This window comes from Lonchura striata, chromosome 3 (assembly GCF_046129695.1).
Source record: "Lonchura striata isolate bLonStr1 chromosome 3, bLonStr1.mat, whole genome shotgun sequence".
Classification (NCBI taxonomy): domain Eukaryota; kingdom Metazoa; phylum Chordata; class Aves; order Passeriformes; family Estrildidae; genus Lonchura; species Lonchura striata.
Genome location: NC_134605.1, coordinates 81,818,212 through 81,841,297, shown reverse-complemented (window position 1 = coordinate 81,841,297; position 23,086 = coordinate 81,818,212). Strand labels below are relative to the sequence as shown.

The following is a 23,086-nucleotide window of genomic DNA, read 5'->3' as shown; positions in this document are numbered from 1 at the left end:
TGAGAGGAGCAAAGAGAGTTACTGCATAATGAAGATACTGCCCTTCTCTTCAGAAGAGCCACTGTGTTCAGAAAAGTCTTGATTAAATGCATCTTTGAATTGTAAGAATTCTCTGTATTTCAGTGTGTTTTGAATCAGGCTCAGAGGGAGAATATCAGAGAGGTGTTGAAAATCTGTTGTTCTAGTGAGGAATGACCTTCAGCTTAATGAATGACCTTCATCTTATTTCCTGGAATGCTTCTGCTAAATTCTTCATTGCCTATCTTTTGTGTACACAGCACCAACCAGCAAATAACATCACGACTGAAGTTGCAACCAACTCCCTCCTGATGTCTCAGGTTTTAGCTTTTATGTTTTTCAGATTCTGTACTGCTTTAGTATGTAGTTCTGAGCTTCATATTGGGGGATAGTAAGATCTCTCCACAGAGTAGGTAAACAAAACAATTCCTTCTCTAGCTGGGGATGAATAATCCAAATTTCAGGCCCAAGACCATAAATGACGTGGACTGAAGAGAGAAAACAAGAAGGATGTGACTTCATAACCTGATGCTATAACTGGACAATTAACTCCAATATGCAAATGGACCAAACTTATAAAAGTGTGAGACCTCATGACCAGTTGTCCATTTTATGACTATTTTGGGTTCATCTTGGGTGTAGCCCTGGCTGGGCTCTTGTGCTGCCCAAGGTGTATCCATCTAATAAAAACTTACTTTATTCTTTAACTCTGTCTAGTCTCTGTTCTAGGTCAGCCTTCACAAGACAGCACCCCAAATACCAATAATATGATATAAGAAGTCAGAACTTTGTATTAAAGATGATCTACACACAAGAAATTTACTCAACTCATTTAATAAAACCATTTTGTTAAAAAATTACTTAGTAATGATTGGAATTTTACATAGAAAATCCAGAAATTACAAAAAATGGCATTGTATAACAAATATAATCTGAATATATGAGAAGAGTTACACATTTGGTAGTAAGGTCCACAAAAACCTATGCAAAAGGAGAGAGCAGCTGTTCCTGAGTTAATTATGCTTCTTTTGATATTCTTCTGAGATAACATGACATCAGTGTAAAATACTCTAAGAGAATTAGTGCTAAGAATGTCTCTTCTACTCATTTCATGACTGGTATTACACATGCCTTCTCCTGGCACAGTTAAGAGGTTCTCCAAATGCCCAAGAAAGAAAGTATCTGAGGCCTAAAAGAACTACTCCAAATGAAAAGCAGTGTACTATGAGCAGCCTACAGGTAAAAATACAGGTAAAAAAACCTCCAAGCATCCCTCCTCTGCATCTCTCCTCTATACACATACCCATTTATGTAAATTATTCCTTCATACGGCTTTACAGTAAATCTGAAATATTTCAAATCTATATCTAATAAATATTACAAGAAAATAGTTTTTCAGTATTTACATATGAAACATATAAAACACGATCACTGTAAGACTACTTCTTCAACTTCATCCTCTAAAGAACCAAGGGTATTAAATCCTGGCTTGCTTGTAGTGTACTGCAGTCGGTGTCTGTTTAGGCTTCTTCCTTCACCAAAGAGCCCATTGTCTTCTTTTACCTTGACTTTACTGTTTTTATCAACAAAAGGCTTATTACTAGTGTCCCAATCTATGCCCAAGGGTGGTGTACTGTTATTTTTAGAAAGAAGAACGGTACTGGCACTGCTTCCAAAGAGTTGTTCCATTAAATTGGACTTCTTTTCTTTCTTACTATCGGAATCTGCATTTTCCTTAACATTTTCTTCTAATTTGTCACTTTTCTGAGTGAGCCAACTTGGTCTCCGTGATCCCTTCCCAAAGGAAGGTACATAACTACCAAATGCTAACTCACTACTTAAATCTACAGTCCTTACGTTTCGTTGCTTCTGCTCTTGTGCTCTTGTGCTGTCATCCTGGCTGTCCCTTACAGGAAATCCATTAGTAACCTTCCCAGGAATCTCAAAGAATGGATTAATTTTCTCTTTTTTCTCCAGGGAATCAGATTTTCTTGCTGTATTTAGAAGTAGTGCTTGGGAAGTTGTTTTTGTGTTTGTTGTATTTTGAATTTCTCTATCTATTTCTTGCATTTTAGCAAGCAAGAACTCTCTTTTTCGTCGCTCTTCCAGTGTTTCAGTGCTTTCTCTCTCTACTTCAGATTTGTGGATTTCTGTCTCCATCTTTATTTTATCTTCTTTATCCAATAAAAAGTTGCTTTCTTTTTTAATTTTGTCATAGTCTTTCCTTTGCCACTCTGCAAAAAATGTTTGAACAGTATTTTAAATGTTTTAATTTTAAAATACCCTTATAAGACTTTGAAAATAATGCAAGTAAAAGCCATTGAGTTTTTAACATGCTCTTCTATGTACAATGTAATTTTCCTGTTGCAAAAATAAATTCTTCAAAAATTGCAACTAAATCCACTCCTGGTTTATAAAAGTTTACTGTCATCTTCCAAAGGACCTTACCCATGCTTTAGAATTTTCAAAGCAATTTGAATACTGCCAATTGCCTTCCCATTTTCTGAGTTTGAATGAAAATGAATACAACCTTACTGATTTTAATAGTTCTGATTTGCACTGTACTTTATTTTTATTTTTCACCACTGCTGACATAAGGACAATCCTGGTATGTATGTGTGGGCTCTTTTTTTTTTTTTTTTTTTTTTTTTTTCATAAAGGGGACTATTTATTTGAAGTAATCAGGCCTCAAAGTCATAGGAGTCATCACCTGTTTCAAGCAGTGAATGATTTAAAATACCGTGCATCGGCTGCATACAGAAAAGACCTTTACATAGTGCTCTGTGTATCACTGCCTGGACTCAGAGTGACTGTGCACAGCTATGAAGGGACACCAAAGGTACAAAACAGCAACTTATGGATGGAACCTGGAAATGCTTATGTGTAGAAAAAGGAGGAAGCTTCTCAAATATTTCTCTCTTCAAAATATTTTCCTCCCCAAGATAACAGATGTATATTTGGCCAAAAGTTGAATATGACTACTTGGCCCCTGCAACATAGTGTCATTCTCCTTTGAACACTTTACTCAAATTTCTGACTTAGGCTTTCACAAAGTTCCGTATTATCTAGTGTACTTTGGCTCAGGATTTCAGAAACAACTGCAGTAGTTCAGTTAATTTAGCATTTACCTAATATAGATATTTTTTCAATAGCAAATAATTATACAAGTTAAGTAAAAACCCATGTTCCTGTCTGTAAGGTGGGGGAAATACCAGCTTATTCCATATGGTGGGTAAGATGGTTAAATCATCTTATTCAGAGACATAAAATCAGATTCTTGGCTTATGTAAGTTGTGAAAGAAGATTTTTCACAGATTTTACCTCTGAAAGCAGCTATAGATTTTTAGAATTCTTGTCATATAAAGTAAGTACTACTGTTCATTAACTGCAATCACTGAAAGAGTTCTTTAACATGACAGGATGCAGTCCATCTAAAATACCTGAGATGACTTGTGCATTTAAGTCACTAAGATGCTGTGAAAACCAAATTAACAAAAAAGCAATATTAATATGTAATGATAGAAACTGACATTTCTCAAATAGCCACACCAAATGATTCAGATAACCAGACCTGAAAAGGGAAACTAAAATTTCGAATTATGTAAGTCAGTAGAAAGTACAGAAAAAAAAGGCTATATTAGAGACAACACATTTGTTCTACTATAATAGAACAATAGTAAAAATAGTATATCAAATCTCAATAGTAAAAATCTACTTCTTACCTCAATAACATTTAGCTAGTCAGAGAAAACAGCAGCATTTACCTTCTGTGTCATTCTTGTTTTGTAAAGCACAATCTCTCAGACTCCAATACTTTTTTGTGGACAGCATTTTCTGCTGCTGCATACTTAATCACAGCTGAGTACAGGACATGGATTATTCTATATCCTGTATTTCCTTTTGATTCTTCTTTGCATAATGTAACTGAAAATAATTTTCCACTGTAGTGATCTCTGCAAAATCATTTTGCTCTTCTCACCAGAAACCAGCAGCCTCACTTCATTAGTATTCTATGGTGCATTTTTCAGCCTTCAGCTGCCCATTTCCTTACCGTCAGGAAGTTTTGGAACCCTCTCCTCTAAGGACTGTATTTCCTGAAAATGTTTCAGTTTCTCTTCCCTCTCCCTGTCTTGTTCTTGTCTTAGGAGTTCTGTTTGTTCTTTCCATCCTTTGTCTTGAGTTTCTTTCTCCTGAAATAAATTAATAGAAAATTGAAGCTGATGGGCAAAAACAGTCAATAAAATAAACAACCTAACAAAATCATAAGAACTTCTATATCATTTTGAAATCACATCCTTACTGCTAAACATAAAATGAGTAAGTCACCTTAAACCAAACCAGCTTTGACGACCCAGGGGTTTGACCCGAAAATATTATCACCTCTAGTATACTTATATACACCTTAAACAAAATGAATAGACATTCAACTCTATTTTGTATTGCACATTTCAGGGAAGTCGCATCTCCAATGCCATAAAGCAAAACTACCAATTTCAGTGTGGTTCTCCATAAAAAACAGACACTGTCTTTTTCAAGGAGTTTAATAGAAGGCCACATTTCACCATCATATTCTCTTAACAAGCAAGCAATTAGCTGCCCTCTACTTGTACAATCTGACCTTTTAACTCAAGTGAGTGAGTTGTAGATTCAGACAATTTCATTTTGGTACTTAAATTTATAGGGTATTAAGTAACAAACAATCAAAGAGAAAGGTTTAATCTCGGATGACAATTTTAGCTGGTGGCTACACATACATATGTAAAAGGCAAGAATCTGCAGAAAAGATATTAACAAACAGAAGTAAAAATCAGTAACACAGAAAAGTAGTGGCAATGAAGTGAAGAAAAAGTGTCAGCATAGTCCAACACATGGTAGTTAATTTTGTAGGTTGTGCTTATTTTAGAACAAAATAAACTTCTAGATTAAAAATACCCTTCTAAAAGAAATAGTTACTACTTAATGAACAAAGAAAATATACCTTCAAGTATTTTTCCTTCATGTACAAGGTTACCATTGTTATATTAAAAATATAAAGTACATAAGGAGATGGTGGCCAGGTATTTAAAATGCTTAACTTTAAAAACTGATGAAAGCCTAGACTACTGAATCTAATTTCCATTATTTAAAGCAATAGACATATAGAAAACACACAGCTGGACTCCATGAGCTGCACTTGTACCAACTGTATGGTTCTGTAACTCACACACACAAGTATATACTGGAAGAATATATTAAACTACATCCATAGCCACAGAAAGGGTTTGGGAAGAGAGAACATACAAATAAAACTGCCATGAAAAATTTCAGCCCTAACATGACACCAGCCAAGACCATCCTCAGACTATTATTTCTGAAAAACAGATCCTAGCCTCATGTCATCAGAATTTGTACCAGAATCTGATTCGTCAGATATATCGCTCTGATTCATAATACCTTACAAACCTTTGATTTTAGCCCAAGGTCACAAAAGTGTTAGCAATACTTCTAATTGGTACTATTTTGTACTAAAAGGGGAAATGGAAAAACAAAAAAACCCAAGCATACTGACAAAGCTGGAAAGTCAGAAGAAATACCAGCACTGTGACAATAAAAGGAAATGTTAGATTTATGCACTGTGAAATAATTCTGGAAAGTAACAGAAACCATAATTAAGACCAAAGGGAAATACAGAGAAGGCAGCCATCACTGTTTAACAGATTCCTTAAATAAGCATTAGAAACAAAGAAAAGGGGTGAAAATGAAGTCTTAAAAACTTCAAAGAAGTAAAAGTGACAGAAAAAAGAAATAAATTGAGCTAATGGCTCTCAGTAAGACAAAGAATATGACAAACTCTTTAAAAAACTTTTAAAAAATCTTTAAAAAAACTGAGTATATTTTTAGAAAGGTAGATCTTGTCTTAAAGAACAGAATTTGAAATTTTGTTTTTGAAATTGTATTTGCTATATCTTTACATGGGTATATTCACACTTTTTCTAATATATAAGCTCTGCATTTTACAATCTGATATGTGAATAGTCTGGACTGGGACTCAAATTTTTATGGAACTCACTATTTTAGGAAGAATTCCTTCTTTCTTGTTTGCTGTGTCACCACAGACAACTTCTGATTCTGGAAGAAGTTCTGCTGGTGAGAAGCATCCACTGGTTTGTACACTTTTTGTGAGTTGTGGTCCTTTTTTAATATTTTGGTTGTTGGCTGTAGAAAATACAAACTAATCAGATGTTGTTTTCACTTGAAAATATCTCATTATATACCTGTCTCTCATTTTTCATGATTTGCAGCAAACACTGTACTGAAGTCAGTGGAAGCGGAAAGTATTGATGAGTTTCACACAGCTGTTTTGGCATCTGTAAAACCTAATAATAAAAAAATATGCATGCAAAAATTCTACTGAAAAAATAATTTAAATCCCACCTCAATGCTACTTACAGGGTCATTACAGTGCACTGAATGTTAGTTAAAAAGACCCACAAAATATCTCACTCATCTTACTGCTTGTCACAGAATTAAACTCATAAAATTAAAATTCACTTACTTGAATTTTTGAAACACATATACTTATCCCTATGGAATGACATTTTAAAAAATCTGAACCTCAAATGGAATAATGGCAGAGCATCTATAATAAAACAAGCAGCAGACAAACTGTTTGAAATACTGGCATTAAATATTTAAAACAGTCCCATAAATTTCTGCTTCTTCTGACAAGTAGATTCTACTGATCCAGTGAAAATAGTCTAAGCACACACACAGACACACATATTTATGTGGGTAGGATAAGGTTTGAGACTGTCTTGTCATACTAGAAGAAATCACTGTACTGATACTTCTAGAAGATTATGCTCTGGGACACATACACTCTGAGTAAAAAAATGAGTGCAGCTCATCTGACTGATAATACATTTGAATTAGTATAAAATAAAGCAGATCACCAAAATATTCTTAGCAGTGAAGATACATATTTTTAAAGCCTCTCTAATTTATTGTCAAGTAAGTATTATCTATCATCTATAGGAGATTTTACTACCAATGCTCCCCTCCTCCTCTACCCAGGAACTTCTGGTATGAAAGGAGTTAAAACTGCTGTTTGGTGAAGTTCTTTGTTTTGGCTCTGCTGTATTATGGAACAGACAAAAAACTAATGCTTTATAACCAGTGCTGTGTTGAAAGAAGTGCAAAAAGGTAAATGTGCTTGAACAAGCAGTGTCAGGGGTTGAGTATTGAGTAGCATGGAAGGTATAACTCAGCTGAGACATTTCAAAGTGATGCTAATAATTCTTCTGGTTTTATTGCTTTATACAAGTTACCTCTTTTTCTTTGTACAATATCCATGTCTTTTCTAGGTGATGACTTCAACATACGATTAGCATATATATTTTTTGCTTCAAGTTCTCTTTCTTTTTCCTGTGAATGGAAGAGGTAGGTATAAGAATGAGTTACTGGTATTTCATTTACCAGTCACTAGCAAAGCTGTAAATAAAATTAAAAATAGATACTATAAATAGAAACAGAATAAATAATTGTTTCATCCACTGTTTTAAGGATAACAATCACATTCCTAACTCTGTTTCTGCTGTGAGAAAGCAGACAACTTTCTCTCCCCCAAAAAACTCCTTAGCAAAATATTACAGAGGAAAAAAAAAAAACATCTCTGCAATGAAAATAAAACTAAATGCCAGTGCTTCCATAAACAAGACTTACACTATATGTATAGACTGCACAACTCAACTTTAAGTGTTGTGAAGAGTTAAACATCTAAAAGCAAGCAGTGATACTTGTCACAGGGTATGTCAGTATCAGTTAGCAGTGGCCCACTGCATTATAGAGACATACTTTTCGTTTTGCACATTTACTGAATCAAATACAGAAATGAACAGTGAGTTATCAGAATTTATCTGAAAACAAAAAGGTTTTCAAACTGTAAACTCTCCACCAACAAATCTTAAAACTCGTACACTAAACATTTTAGAGCTACTAACTACTGCTACTTGCTGGACAGCTGGGAATGTGGTGAACTGGTTCATCTCCAGCATATAGAGACTTGGAGTTTGAGGAAAATTCTCCCAGAAATTAAGTACTTTATCTGGAGTCTCACTTGGTTTTTTTTCTTGTTTTACTTTTTTTTCTAAAGGTAAACTAAGTAGAACATAACAATATTTTAAGTACTTTTATTGAGAATTTGGACAATGATGGTGGTGTGGGGTCCAAATAAACATTTGCACACATTTAGCAACACATGTGGATATCACAAATAAATTACATTAATCTTCATTCAAACCTACTGCAATGCAAGTATATTAGTAACAAAGCACTATTTACACCTGCAGACTTAATTTTAAATTCAAGCCTTCAAATCTAATTTTCCATAGATGTTGTGATTTATTCTCAATGCTTGGCTATGTATTTGATCTTGCTTTTCTTAACTAGTGCTAACAATAATGATTAGCACAGAGACATTCCTGTTATAAACACTGTATGGTCAGAGCACAGAACATTTCAATTTAATGCAGAAAAAGAACTCACATGTTGTATATAATTAAGTACACATCAGAGAGTGCAGCCGCTGGTAAACTATTCAAACCTGATTACAGATACTTCCAAAGACAAAATCCCAGAACATGGTTAGCAACTTCTATTCCTTTCACATTTTACCTTCAGCTTCTGATTTAGCTGATTAAGCTCTTCTTGGAGAACTCTGTTTTCTTCTTGAGCCTCGTACAACTTTTTTTTCTTTGACTGTAACTCGCGTTGAAAACTGCTACTGCTTAATTCAAGATTTCTTTCCAGATCCTTCAATTAAAACAAAATAATGTTTTTAAATAACTGAAGTAATTTTTATAGTCAAATTACTTATATAAAGTTAAGTAAACCGGTGTCTTGAGTTTAGATATGGGCTCAGCCATTGCTGTAACACTGAATACATTTAAACCTTTAAACCTAACTCTGAGGGGACAAAGCACCTGCAGATGCTGCAGCCCATCCTTTTGAGTATTCAGAGGTGATTTGAGGACATAATAGAAACTCACACTACTTTCTGTAAGGCTCTTGCCACAGTGGACCTCCAGATCTCTAAGACAAATCTCCTACTCATGGGTAAGAGAGAATCCTTCCCTGAAAGTGCAGCATTAGAAGGAAGAAAACAAGAAGGAATTTTTAACCTTTCTACTAGAAGTTAGCTTGTGATTATGATTTCATTTACATGCCCTCATCTTGTAATAGCTGTTTTAAGTGAAGCTATGTTGATGAAAGCAGGAAAAAAACTAGAAGAAAATCCCTTACTTTTTAAAGTATGATTCATTTTAACATGATCCAGTATTACAAATGCTGAAATACCTAATCATAAAAGTACAGATGACAGATGGTGACACTACAGGATGAGGTGGTTTAACTAACTCAGCCATTTATATATTGGTACTTTGGGATTTATTTTATGAAAGCTTAGTTTCCAGCTTAATCCTTGGATTTCCAGATCTCTGTAATGTAATTTACATTTAATTACTAATATAGACAACAAACCTTAGCATCATCTCAATGACATAATTTAAGCTAGGAATAGTATAAAATTTATATACTGTATATAAAATATATCTACTATCAAAATAGTACAACTACCAACAGATTAAATAGTGTTAACACATTTTTTAAGATGAGTTCATAGACATATTTACAGTACTAAAACATTCATTTTTGCTGGACAGAATTAAAATATAGTGGACAATTTTTTTATAATGGATACCCATAAAAAGGCCTAAAGATATTTCAGTATTTAAAAAACATGATGTAATTTTGTCCAGCTGAGCTCTTAGATGTGCAGAATAGTGGACAATCAAACACTGTATGAATGCTCTTGAAAAAGTGAAAATAATTATTAGATAATTTTTTTTTTAGAATTTTAGTGTAAAGTTCCCTAAATACCCAGAAAATTTTACAAACTGTTTCCTTCCAAAAGGAGAAACTACATTGCATAAAGCTGTATTACATCTGCACCCACTTCTGAAATGTTATTGCTAGGTATAAAAACATTTAAAAGCACAAATCCACATTATATACTCTGACAAAATATGCTTAATTTGTAAAGAGAAATTTGAATGCACAACTATCTTATATGTAATTATATAATCACCTTATAAATAATTTACTTGATTCTATGGTAAAACCAAAAAATACTGGTTTTCTATTTGCTCCACAGCTGTGTAAAATTACAATTCATTGCGGAAAGAAATATCTGTACCAGAATTTCTTGCAAAAAGAAAGTCATCTCACCTTAATTCTTTTTTCCCTGTCCTCCAGCTTGCTCTCTGCTAAGGCTAGTTTCTTTGCCAGGTCATCTCTTTCTGCAAGGTGCTTATCTGCAGATAGCTTTTTCAGTTTCTGCAAGACAGTTTTTTTCCTGTACAGTTCATCTTCTGTATCTTTCAGCCGTCTCTCAGTTGCACGTTCTTTCTCCTGAGATTTTCGTAGGCGCTCCCTTAATATTCTAATCTCATTGTTGTGCCGAGCAAGGAGCTGAGAGATTTCGTTTTCTGTATCTTCAAACTTATTCAAGGCTTTCTCCTGCCTATGCTGAAGCCTCTTCAGTGCCCTGTTTTCCTTCTGCAGCTCATCCAGTTTGATGTGGAGTTCAGTCAGTTCATTTCGGAGCTCATTGATTTTCAGCAGCCTAGCAGAAAGAACTCTTTTTGTAACAAGATCTATATCTTTTGCAGGAGAATCCCTAGTGAGGCTCTGAGAACGGAAACCCCACCGTGTCCCTCTTTTGCTTGGTGCATATTTGGAATCCAATTTCTTTGTGGCTAAGAGAGGAAAAATAAAAAGGGTGTTTACTATTAGACAATGCAGTTTGTCTATTCAGACATACTTGGAGCCAAGCTCTGCCTGAAACAATCATACTATATCTAGCAGAGATGGCAGCTTTCAAACCAGACAATAAAAGGCGCATATATATGATAGAGTTATGCTCCTTTTGATAGCTGAAAAATGGAGACTTATGTCTGTGATCTGCTGTAGGAAGTAATATCTGCAGCCATTAATATAGGACCCTTGTAAAGTAATCATCTGCAAATTGTATCAGAAATAAGTAATATTTTGTTAATATTTGATATTGTTTATTAAAATGGTTTAGAAATACTATACTGTAAATGCATACAAAATTGTTGCTTTTACAATAGCAACAATTAGCTGAGCATTAGCCAGTTATGTATTATGCAAAATGTAATTCTCCCAGACAAATGCAGTAGTATTTGCAAATCCAGCTGCCGTGCTTACAGACAAAACAGCAGATTTCAAAGGCTCAATGCAAAAAGCCTCCGAAGCAAAATTAGAAATCCAATGAAAATTCAGCTCTCCATGAGTAATTTATTCTTGTATCACAAGTTATTTTCCACACAGTATTCTCTTCTGATTACTTGTATGCACCGCTTGCATTCCTATTTATTACTATTATTATTGTCATCCTCACACATAAAAGGTGAACATTTTGTTTCTATCTTATGTGCCCCTCATGCCAAGCTCAAAGAATGAATCATATAATCCACTAAAAATATCTCTTAAAACAACTGAATTAATAGAGAGTGCATAATTCCTTAAGGTATGTCAGTGTTTGAAAGAAGAGCAAACTGAGCAGCAGTTTGTAATTCTGGCTTGAAAGCTGGGATACAGCAGAAATCCAGTTACGTGTACACGGACAGTGTGTGTGACAGCAAATTCTTCCTCCCCTTTGCCATACACCATGTTTCTATTCTACTGAGAATACTTGTCAGCAAAAATAACAGCTTAAAAATACCTTCTTATAATTTCCTCTAGACATTTTGGAAAAATACTCATTCTTTTTCTGCTTTGTGCTCATTTTTTCCACACCTTGGGCAAACAAAAGAAGTTGTATTTTTTTCCTTTACAAAGAACACTTATGTCACATTCAAGTATGAAAAGATTATCTAATACATGCACTGCAGGAATGATGCCACTCCTATCACCAGCTAAGGGAGTTCCCATTAACCCTACACTTGCAGCCCCTGTAAGAATTTCTCTGTATTTAGGCCGCTCATAAAATTCCAGTACCAATATTGTACTTTTGCTCATACACTGGGGAATAGTGTATTTCAAGACAATGTAATATGACATTCATAGCACCTTCATGTAATAATTATATTCAATTCTGGCTATGTAAACAAAGAACCGGTCACACATTTGCCTCCTCCAAATTAAATAGCATGGTGTAAGTGCCATTTTTGGTTCCCAGACAGATAACCCAGGACTACCATGGAGGAGATGCCACTCTGAACACGGAAAAGTGTTCAGAAGCAAAACACCAGTTGCACCAGGATACACACACTTTCAAGGATCTGAAGAGATACATTCCCTGAGCAAATTAAACACTTAAGATCAGAACTTTTGGAACAGCCTAGATTATAACACATAGCAAATGAGTCACACAGCATCAAGCATTTATCAAAGACAAAAACATCTGCCCAAGAAAGGCAGGATATGGCAAGACTTCACCAAAAAAAGTATACAACTATTTAGAACAAGCTGTCAAAGTGCAGCAGAAAGCCTTCACAGTCCTACTTCAGCCCAGGGCTTGCATAACCATGCTACTCTTCTTTGCAGGGATGTTCACCTCCCCAAGAAAAATCAAAAAAGCAGCCTATGTCTGTGAGGGAGCTCAAAGTGGAGTTGTGTCATCTCAAATTGGAAATATTTTACCCTCAGAGAAGAAGCAGGAAAAACTTTCTTTTGAATCTCCATCGGAACCTAATTTTCATCAAAAATATTTTCTTTTTTTTTGTCATATTAGCAGTCTTTTGTTTATTTAAAGTCACAGTATTATCCTGTAAAGCTTAGTCGACTACACTTCCACAAGACAGGTATCTGTAGGTTATTTTGTCAAGGAAATTTTAACAATCATCTCCTTTTTACAGACTACATAGCAAGGACATGCCTTGGGTTTGGGTTTTTGGCCTTGAGCTTTTTGTCAGTGATAAAAGGAAAGCATCAGCATGATTCACAGATGGCTAGTATAAAAGCCATATTCACTTGCTTAGAAAACTGTGAAGAATTCTGAAAATCACCACAACTTCTCCTTATGCAGGAGAAGATTAATTTCAATTTTCAATGGAGTAGCTACTGTCTACCTGCCATCTGTAGTATAATTTACATGAACTGTATTTGTAGATGCTCATAATGCTAGTTTGTCTATTTTGAGTTTTCAAAGATAATCAACTCTTTGGAGCAGTTACAAAGCAGCAATTTCTGCTACCTACCTACCTTGGTAGTGCAACAGGCTGTTGGAAGTCTGTGTTTTGTGATGTCTTTTTTCTTGGTTCGTAGATGGAGAGCTTAGTACTGGCGACTGGCTGGATGAACGAGATTCATTACCTTCATCTGAATAATAGGAGTCACTATTTTTATCCTCATCTGATTTCCTCTCCTGTTCAGAATCTGGGCTCCTTACTCTTTCTCCCATTTTTCAGGTTTAACAGCTTTCCAGTATTTTCTCAAAGACTGCTCATTTTGGCACAAAGGATCTCTGACTTGTCACAATGGCAGCAGTTGGATTATTTCCTCTGGTTTATCATCTTCATCTCCAAGTACAAGATCTCTGCAGTTCAGTTCAGCAAGCAATAGTTATCATTCAGAACGCATTTTTCTGTAACAATTTAGAGAGAGAGAAAAAAACAGTGAGAATGGTTTTGCTAACAAAGAAAACTGTTTAAAAAAGAAAGGTAAAAAAGCTGTAAAATAATTCATGATTCCTATAACATTATGACATCCACATTGATACCTATTGTTTATATTAGTAATTGTATTAATTATTTATATTAAATGTCACTCTAGGAATGTTAGTATTACATTCAATAGTCTGAGGTATTTCAATCCCAAAAGAGAAATCAGAATATCAACACAGCTAAATCTAGAATAAGTAACTACTCCCAAGTTAGAGAATGGAAAAGAAGAATTTGGAAAACAAAAGAGAACACAAGTGAAAGTTTGTTGATATTCAGAAAACTAATTTAGGCATGTTTTAAAACTTCTTAACCAAATGAATTAACAACTCATTTTTGTGACTTGAGACATTTGTAGAATTTGACTAAATCTTCCATTTCTCAATTTTTGGCATTCCAACGATATTAAATAATGGGCTTGAATATAAATTTGTCATTTGTCTGGAAAACATCAAATCCTTAACTCCTAATGAGACTGTACCTATCTATCCCAATCTTCACCATGAAAAGTACTCCCATACCCTACAACATCTGGTGCTTCATGCCTTCAAGGATTGGCCAGAGCACACACATTTGTGTCATGTGTATTTACATATTTACATCTATATTTATACCTTTTTTGTATCTGGTTAGAGAGACCACGACACTAGTACAGGATAAACATTACATCTGAAGCAGGTACAAAATAAGGAGGTCTACTCCTGCAGCCCGAAACAAATTGAAAAAGCCCATATCTCAAGGTGAAATCATCCCATTTTGTATTTGGAGACACTTCCTGAGAATGTAATGGAGCAAATATATTCAAAATTTTCTTCACCTTCAAAGAAGGTCAAAAGAATTTTCTCAACAGTTTAGGTAGTGTTTTACTGACTATGCTCAGCTTCCCTTGTCTTTTGGCTCTCTCACCACTCTTGGCAGCTTTCAAGCTTAATTTCATCATCTCTATCTTTTCAATCCAACTTTGAGATATGAGGTGTCTAGTGGGTGAATAAACAGGGCCTGCATCAGAGCCCATCAGCTCCACCTGTTGAATGACATAACCTCCTAGCTTATTTCTAAATGGCAAAGCAAATTACACACCAAAAACTGAGCTGCTTTCAGTCAAAACTGTTCTACACTGCAGGACATTCAACATACCTGTAAATGAGCTGTAAATTTTTCACTATATTTTTATTTCCCAATAAAATAAACTTGGCCTTCTTCTCAGCCTTCACTGCCTATATATGCGTTACTGCAGAGCCAAGCAGAGCAGAAATGTCAGCTGCCAAGACAGTTTTCATTACAAATTCAAGCTTTCTGGCTCAGTTCACTGTTAGCACAACCCTGTCTCCAGTGACTGAAATCCATTTGGCCTCATAATCTATACAGAAGGAATTAGAGGAATAAATATCCCATCAGGTTTCTAAACTGGGAAGATGGTTGGAAATGAATAGTGAATTACCTGGAAAATAATATTTTTTGTTGCTTAGGGAGCAATTTTCCAAAATAATTTTTTTTAAACACCTAAATATTTTCAAAGTGATAGAAAAAAAATTAGACACCAAAAACTTATGTCAAAAGAATCTGAGGAAAATGAAAATCTCACTGCAAAGCCTAGCAAGTTAAATAAGCTATACCTGAGACCACCTGTCCTAGAGATTGCTAAACACAAGCTGGAAGGTATCATTATTGTGAACATCCAAATAATCAGGAACAATTGTTTTGTTTTTCCCTTACAAGATAGTGGAGTTATTAAAATTTTAAAAGGTGTGCCTAATCATAACTGCAGCTAAGATCATGTAGAAATATTTGAACATATCAGGGTGCTTCCCTACTCCCAAATACTTCCCTTCCTAACTCCTGGCCCCACAAACACCTGTACAGAATGGATGTTATTTTGCTCCTTGAAGAGCAAAACAAGTCTGAACAGGCAGCGTTTTGGGCACACTGTTCACTAGAAGGTGCACAGGCAATACTGCATCAGGTCTCCACAGGACAGAATTTCAGGGAATGCAAAAAAAATAGAAATTAATATATTTATATTAAAGTACTAAAATAATATGAGATATAAAAATAGTACTCTGGAGGCACAGACCTCATATTCATACATTTAGGGAAAGCATAAATGCCTACAGTTCATGTCTAATTATATATATAAAACAAGAGCACTCACTTTCATGTACCAACTTAAAGCTGATCAGTTATTTTATAGCCTCACAAGAGTTCACTGAAGAGGCAATAATCTTTTTGAAGAATGCTTTTCAGAACTCGCTGTATTTAAAACAAATAAATTGTAAGAACTGAAGGATTAGAATTATCCACCACTCCTGTACTGGATATTCCTCACCCCTGAGAATATTTTACTAAGCATAATTTTGACATACAGTGATATAAATGAACAGGAATTTTCAATGCATTCTGGAAATACTTGAAAAGCAGCGGAATGGAAACAAATTAAAAAAGGTAAAACAAAGAAAGCTCCCTTGAGGAATACCCAAAAACATCTCTTGGATCTTCAAATGGTTTTCAGTTCCATAAACTGGTAATATTATAATATTTTCCATACAAAACAAAAAAACCCTCAATCTGTCAAGTCTTGCCAAATTAATTTTTCCAACAGTTTATAATACAATTTGATTAACAAAAGTATGCACAGTTTATCTTGGGAACAAAAGAATAACTAGGATATCTGAGTTTCACTTCAGTGAGCCTAAGGACTGTTTAATTAAGAAATGTTTTGGTTCCCTGACTTTCCAATTGTTACAAACTAGTTTAAGTTGATTATAAAGTAAGTTTAACTCTTGTGAATAAGATCCACAAAGACATCTATTTTCCCCTGTATGTTTAATAAGTTGTGAGGACCGAAACATTATGGATTAGCAGTGGGTCTACTAAACTCTACCACCATCATCAAAATCCCAATCCTCTCCCCTCAAAAGCTCAAGGCATGCTTTTAGAAGCCTAATGAATTGAGATCACATCAATACAGAGTGGCTGAAGGAAATGTGGGACTTGCATGAACTTTAGAAACAGTTTTGTTTCCAAGATTTCATACTCCTTTACTGCTGCCACTTCTATCTATTGCTATTATTTACATATTTTGTCCATTGCTATTATTTACATATTTTGTACCAAAACCATGTTCATCATTACAAAAAACAATCAAGAACAAGGTCACTATAAAGGACATGACAGACAAAACAGACAACACACAAAACAACTGCAATGGAGACAGGAGATTCCCTATTACTCCTAAGTAAATCACACAAACAGAAATTGAACTGTGGGATTACAGGTATTATGAAATAGTCAGGAAGGAAAATTACTTAGCAATTCTTCTCATGCAGTGCACTCAGACCTTAGTTCTCTAGTGCAAGTCTCATAAAACTTCCTAAGTCCTTTTCAGTATTAACACCCTTCCCAGACCAGGGGAAGCTCAGTGCTTTTGCTGGTCAAAGAATGGCACTTCCCCGTACAAACACTGACCTCTAACGGCCCGCTCCGTTCTTCCACCTATTCTGAGACAGGGACACTGCAAGAAAGCCAGCTTCTGACAAGTACAAAAGCATCAACCCAAGTCACTGAAGTGCTGAACTTCAGAGCAAAGAATAATTTAAAAATAAATTTGTCTTCTTCCTCTCCCTGCATCCATCTTTTTCATATCCAAATACTGTAAGTTTTCCAGAAGAGAGACGAGCAAAATAATTTACTTTTATGACATCAAAACATACGGAGTGACAAGCCTTAGTGAGGACTAAGTATAACTTCATTAGGTACTGCAGCTGCTGGCTTAACTGTATGCAGTTTTTCTAAATTTACTAGCTTTTAACAAAATCACAGAATCAACTAGGTTGGAAAAGCCCTCAGATATCATGAAGTCCAACCTATGACTGGACATCAGCACGTCAACAAATTCAGGGCACAAAGTGCCATGTGCAGTCTTTTCTTAAACACTTCCAGGGATGATGACTCCACCACCAGTCCATTCCTATGTTTAATCACCCTTTCTGTGAAGACATCGCTCCTAATGTCCAACATAAATCTCCCCTGGCACAGCTTAAGACTGTTGCCTTGTCCTGCATTTTGATGAATTAAAACGCTTTATGATTTTAAAAACCTATGTTACATTTACCTGACTCTGTGCCACTAAGCCACAACGCTACCCGTGTCAGATCTCAAAATGAAGAAGCTGCTGTAAGTCCCAGGTCAGAAATGAGGAAATGGCACTTCAAACAGAGCACATGCAGGCCAGTCCTACAAGCGGGGGAAGAGATCATGTTTCTGTTTGTAAATCGGAGTGCATCTCGGAGCCCCGTGCCGCCGCTCACGCTCCCAGCCGCGCCCCGGCGCGGACGTACCGCGTTCAGCGCAGCGGCCCCGACAGCACCCCCCGGTCCGCAGCCACAGGCAGCCGACGTTCGCTCCGCGCAGACCTTCTTAAAGAACACACCCAATGTCATTCTCTAGCAGCACTTCGCGACGGTACATTTTAAATGCGATCACCGAAACCCACTTGCACTTCAGAAAAAAGGACCTGAACGTCAGCGGCGCGAGACCCTTCCGAGGCCAACCCCAGGCCTAGGCCCGTGCGCGTTCCCAGCCCCCACAGCCCCCAGGAAAAACACGGCCCCGCGGCGGTCCTGTCCCTCCCCGTGCCGCTCCCTTCGCCCGCGATGTCGGCGACGTCCCCGGCGCCCCCGGCCCGTCCCGGCCGTACCTGCCCAGCCCAGAGGCCCGCCCGCAGGACGCGCCGGCGGTTGCCGCGTTACGCTTAAAGGGGCCGCGCGGCGGCCATTGACAGCGGCTGCTCGGCAACGGGCGGCGGGCCGGGGGCGGGCTCTGCTCGCCAGCCATTGGCCGCCCGCCCTGCCAGCTTGGCGGCAGCAGCTCTTCCCATTGGCAGAAGGCCGAGCCCCGGCTGCTGATTGGCTGAGGCGCTGCTAAAGAGGAGGGAATGTGGAGGGGCTGAACGGTGCGGCACCGCCTCTCGGCGCCGCTGTGGCCCGGCCGCGCCTGCAGGGGGCGCTGCGGGCCGGGGCCGGTGCGCTCCGCCGAGCTGCGGCCGGGGTGGGGCGCGGCGGGCTCGGGCTGTGCCCCGGGAGCGGCGGCTGCCAAACCCGGCCTGCCCTCACCGCCCCCACCTCTGCCGGGTGCCCCGGGACATCCAAGGAAAGCAGCCCATGGAAAAGCACGGCGGGTGCTGGTTGACAGCCGGGTAAACATGAGGCAGCGTCTGCCCAGATGGCCAAGAGCGCCAATGGCGCCTGGCCCCAGGACCAGGGCAGTGATTGTGCGCCTGCACTCAGCACTGCTGAGGCCACACCGTGGCTGCCGTGTCCAACTGTGGGCCCCTCGCTACGAGAAGGACACTGAAGTGCTGGAGCAAGGCCAGAGAACGGCAACGAAGCTGGTGAAGGGTCAGGAGCACAGCTGAGGGAGCTGGTGGTGTTCAGCCTGGAGAAGAGGCATCTCAGGGAAGGCTTTTTGGCTCTCTCTGAATGGAGGTTGTAGCCAAGTGGGGTTAGCCTTTGCTTGCAGGCTGCTGATGACAGAACAAGGGGACACAGCTTCCTTCAAAGCTGCTCCAGGGAGGTTTAGATTGGACATTAGGAGGCATTTCTTCACAGAAAGGGATACTGGACATTGGAATGGGCTGCCCAGGGAAGTGGTAGAGTCACCATCCCTGGCGTGTTTAAGGAAGGACTGGATGTGGCACTTTGTGCCATGGTCTAATTGACATGATGTTGTTTGGTCATAGGTTGGACCTGATAATCTCAGAAGTCTTTTCCAGCCTAATGATTTCTGTGATTTTGTTCAGAGAGCTGTCTGGGAGCACAAGGCTAGTAGAGCAGCCTGCCATAGTGCTGAGACCCGTAGTGTCCTCTCCAGGCAGTGGGACCAAGGAAGCCTTTGGGGAACCTTGGGCACGTTCTGGCATTGCCAGTTTGAACACAAGGCTTTGGGTCAGGGTGGCACCTGGGATAATGACAGGTCAGGGATGAGAGCAAATGAATGAATGGATTGTACTGACAAAAGGATAAAAGTACTGCCAAAAGCTGGCAAAAAAGCTTGAATTCAAAGGCAGGCCCAACGTAAACAGGCTGTTGTGGTTTATTCTAGAAAAAAGTAAGAGGGTTTCTAAACCTTGGCTTTTATTACTCTGAGTTGCTGCTATTTTTTTCCCTAATGCAGTCTTTATTAAACATGTAGTTAAGGAAATTTCTTTGTGGAGAGAGGAAGGGAAAAGGAAACAGGAGATCTTATTTGTTTCACTTGCTGGAGTATGTTATGTTAGCAAAGTGATGAAAGTAATACAGGAATTTGAGTGGAGCAGGATAAAATAGAACATTTCAGACAAAGATTATATCCTGCCTGTATAGGAAAGCATAAATGGGACATCCTTGAGAGGAAGACATATTTGCCCTTGGCAGAACTGTGTTTCCACAATTCTGAATGTTCAAAATAAAAGCTCCATGACCATTAAATGAAAAGAGAAATGGAGGAAACTGGACAAAGTTTTTGTTTTGTTTGCCAGTTTTTATTACCAAGGCAATATTTTTGGGCACAGCCTGTCACTTCACAATAAAAATAAGGAAATATATGAGGAAGATACAGTTTTAATGCACTTGAAATCAAAATATTGCAATCCCTCTTCCCTGACTACACATTTTAGGAGGAAAAATGAAAAAAAAAAACCCAAATGTCATTATGAAACAAGAAATTCTCAAAAATCATGTGTATTATGCACAAGAACTCTAAATATGTTTAATTAAATTACTGGAAAATGTAATTTAGTAACTAGGCTAGAATGCAATCAGAAACTCCTGTAAAAGGAGAGGAGATGTATAGTGGTATTTCAGAAGCACAGAAGTAGCTGTGTGGCATAAAACCGACATGGAATCTCCCAAGCTGAATGGAGCTTTTCATGTTTTGATCCTAATAGGCAAGAAAACAGGCATGAAGCATGCAAAAAACCCCAACAACCTGTCTTTGAATTTCCTAATTTCAATTGTCTCCCTAATTGCACTTAATATTTTTGCTGTACTTGCATTGCTATTATGAAATTGGTTTCAATAAACAATAAAAACTCATGTGGATCTTTTTAAAATTCTTCCTCTGTGGCTTCGTGTAGCTCACCCTTGTGCTAAACAGCAAAAGCATATAATTCATCACAGCAATGCTGGCAGAGAATCATTGATGTCCTTCAAAAAGATCCAGGGAATGACAAAGACACAATAATTTTATAGCTTGCAACTAGAGGAAATGTATTGCTTGCATCTGGCAGCAAGCCAGGCCAGAATCTGAGATGCTGTTGCCGCTGTAAATAGGATGAAAGGGATTCATAATCCATCTCCATGCCCACCATAGCTAGGAAAATTGTAAGCAGCACAAAAAGCAATTAAAAAACCAAACAAACATGAGAAAGCATTAAAATACGTGGGAGAGACTTTTTTTTTGTGTTAATGATTTATAGACTAATTGCCATGGCTAACCATTTGAGGCCTGGTTAGTGAGTAACTAATCATTACTTACCAAATATGGGTAACAACAGGTATTGAATTTAGGCAGTATGTATGTGTAATCCAAGTACTGAATACAGGTATTGAGTCATAATGAAAACAGGCCTCTTGTTCACAACAAATGACATCAGCTTTCTCCATCAAATGCTCCATCCAGACTAATGCCAACAGACTTCTGAGCTGGAAAAAATTCAGAGCTGGACTTCTGAGCTTATCTTCTGAGCTGGAAAAAATTCAGATATTATGAAATGTTGGCGTAGGGATTGATTGATAGAAATTTGTTAGTCTAAAAACTACAAATAATGTATTTTAGACATAGTCTTAACAACCTAACAGTTGATTCACAGCAGGTAATTGATGCTGCTGTATCTCACATTCTCTTGGACAAGACAAACAGATGAATCACCTGAGCAAGACAAAGTTTTGCAATTTTCTTAAGGCTATGTAAAGCAAGTCTGATGTCTTAACTGCTTGCTTGGTTGGTTGGAAACGTCATTTAAGCAGAGTATTAAGTTCAAGAGCTGGAGTGGGAAGTAGAAGGCTCAGAAGGAACTGCCCTAGTCTCGGAGCTGAACTGAGAGGAGGGATTCTTTAGACGGGGGGTAGAAACCTTCAGACACTAAATCAGGTCCTAATGTAACAGTTTGCTACTTCCTGAGGTTCCAAAAAGGGGTAAAATTGCCAGGCTTATTCAGATGAGTGGAACCTGTGCTCATTTAATTGTTGTACATAAATATTGATAGGAAATCCCTGATGCATAGAAAAATGCTATTGATTTCTACTGCACCACAGAAATAGCTGTGGCAAACAGGGTGGGAACTGTTGCAATAACTGCACCTAGTGTGATGGATAAAAAGATTCCCTGAATCGACAAAATAAAGATGACATTCAGATTTGAAAAGGGAATATCTTTCGACTATTGCTTTCAATACCACAATTTCTATAAGAAGTGGGGATTTAAAAACTACATGATCATACAAATGACAGAGTCAAAGGGATGTGCTGCTTGCTTAACCAGAGTACATGATGTGAAAATTCACTGTGAGATTCAGACTTAGACATTCAGTTTCTGCAAAAGATCAAAGGCTGGTTAAAACTATCAGACAAGGTATGAAGTACCAAAGAAGACCCCTTTTGACTCCTTCAGCCATCATATTTTCTGAGGTTTTCCCTCAGAATAGGCAATATGATAGTGTAGATGCATAAAACTTTATATACATCTCCCTGCATATACCAAAGGTAGTACCTTGCAGACACACTTGTAAAAACATATTTGATCAAAATAGATGGGTTTGTACTATAGATATTTTACCTCAAAGCATGTCTGGGCAGCCAGGAGTGCTTCTTCTATATCCAGTAGCAAGAGAGATATTTATGGAAGAGAATCATAGAAACATTTAGCTTGGAAAAAGCTTTTAAGATCACAACGTCCACCTTTATTTAGTCCTGGCAGGAATGCAAGCAGACACCTGTGACATCAGAGCCCCAGTGTCACAATGGGGGCAGCTGCCGTCAGAAGCAGCAGGTAACACAGCCTCAGTACAGCCTCGGCGAGCGGCGAGCGTGCACGCAGACAGGAGGCTGTGCTGAACGCGGAACCAGGGCCTCGGCAGCAGCACGAGTAGCCAGGGAGCAGCTTCTCAGAGGGCATCCAGCAGCCAGTCCCTGGCAGGAGTGCCTCTGCCCAGAGCCTTGGTGCCATTGCTGGGGCAGAGGCACAGGTCTGGCAGCCTGCCAGTTGCCTGGCCGCCTCTTTCTTGCTTTCAGAAACCCGGGGCTCCTGTCCCCACTTGCCCTAGCAGTAGCTCCCTCTCATCCCCACTGAAGCCCTGCTCACTGCCCGAGACC

At 37.9% G+C, this 23,086-nt stretch overlaps 1 protein-coding gene across 2 annotated transcripts; it reads right to left on the bottom strand.

Moving 5' to 3' along the window:
- Window positions 1-836: 836 nt before the first annotated feature.
- LCA5 (lebercilin LCA5) lies at window positions 837-18,709 on the bottom strand. Of its 2 annotated transcripts, XM_021541599.2 has the most exons (9): window positions 18,436-18,709; window positions 17,851-17,972; window positions 13,282-13,663; window positions 10,282-10,811; window positions 8,671-8,808; window positions 7,326-7,422; window positions 6,068-6,213; window positions 4,070-4,208; window positions 837-2,252 (listed from the first exon to the last, which is right to left on the bottom strand). In XM_021541599.2, the coding sequence occupies exons 3-9, from the start codon at window positions 13,478-13,480 to the stop codon at window positions 1,447-1,449; spliced, it is 2,055 nt and encodes a 684-aa protein (XP_021397274.2). In that variant the 5' UTR covers window positions 13,481-13,663; window positions 17,851-17,972; window positions 18,436-18,709; the 3' UTR covers window positions 837-1,446. The 2 variants fall into 2 exon arrangements, with proteins under 2 accessions (XP_021397274.2, XP_021397275.2); XM_021541600.2 differs by lacking the exon at window positions 17,851-17,972.
- Window positions 18,710-23,086: the final 4,377 nt, after the last annotated feature.

What these genes read in the sequence shown, in the direction of transcription:
- LCA5 (XM_021541599.2), bottom strand. Translation starts at nt 13,480, where the DNA reads ATGGGAGAAAGAGTAAGGAGCCCAGATTCTGAACAGGAGAGGAAATCA. An exon ending in CAGCCTGTTGCACTACCAAG is followed by an intron (nt 10,812 to 13,281) that starts GTAGGTAGGTAG and finishes TTCCTCTCTTAG; the next exon opens with CCACAAAGAAATTGGATTCC. An exon ending in TATTGTACAAAGAAAAAGAG is followed by an intron (nt 6,214 to 7,325) that starts GTAACTTGTATA and finishes TATTTTCTACAG; the next exon opens with CCAACAACCAAAATATTAAA.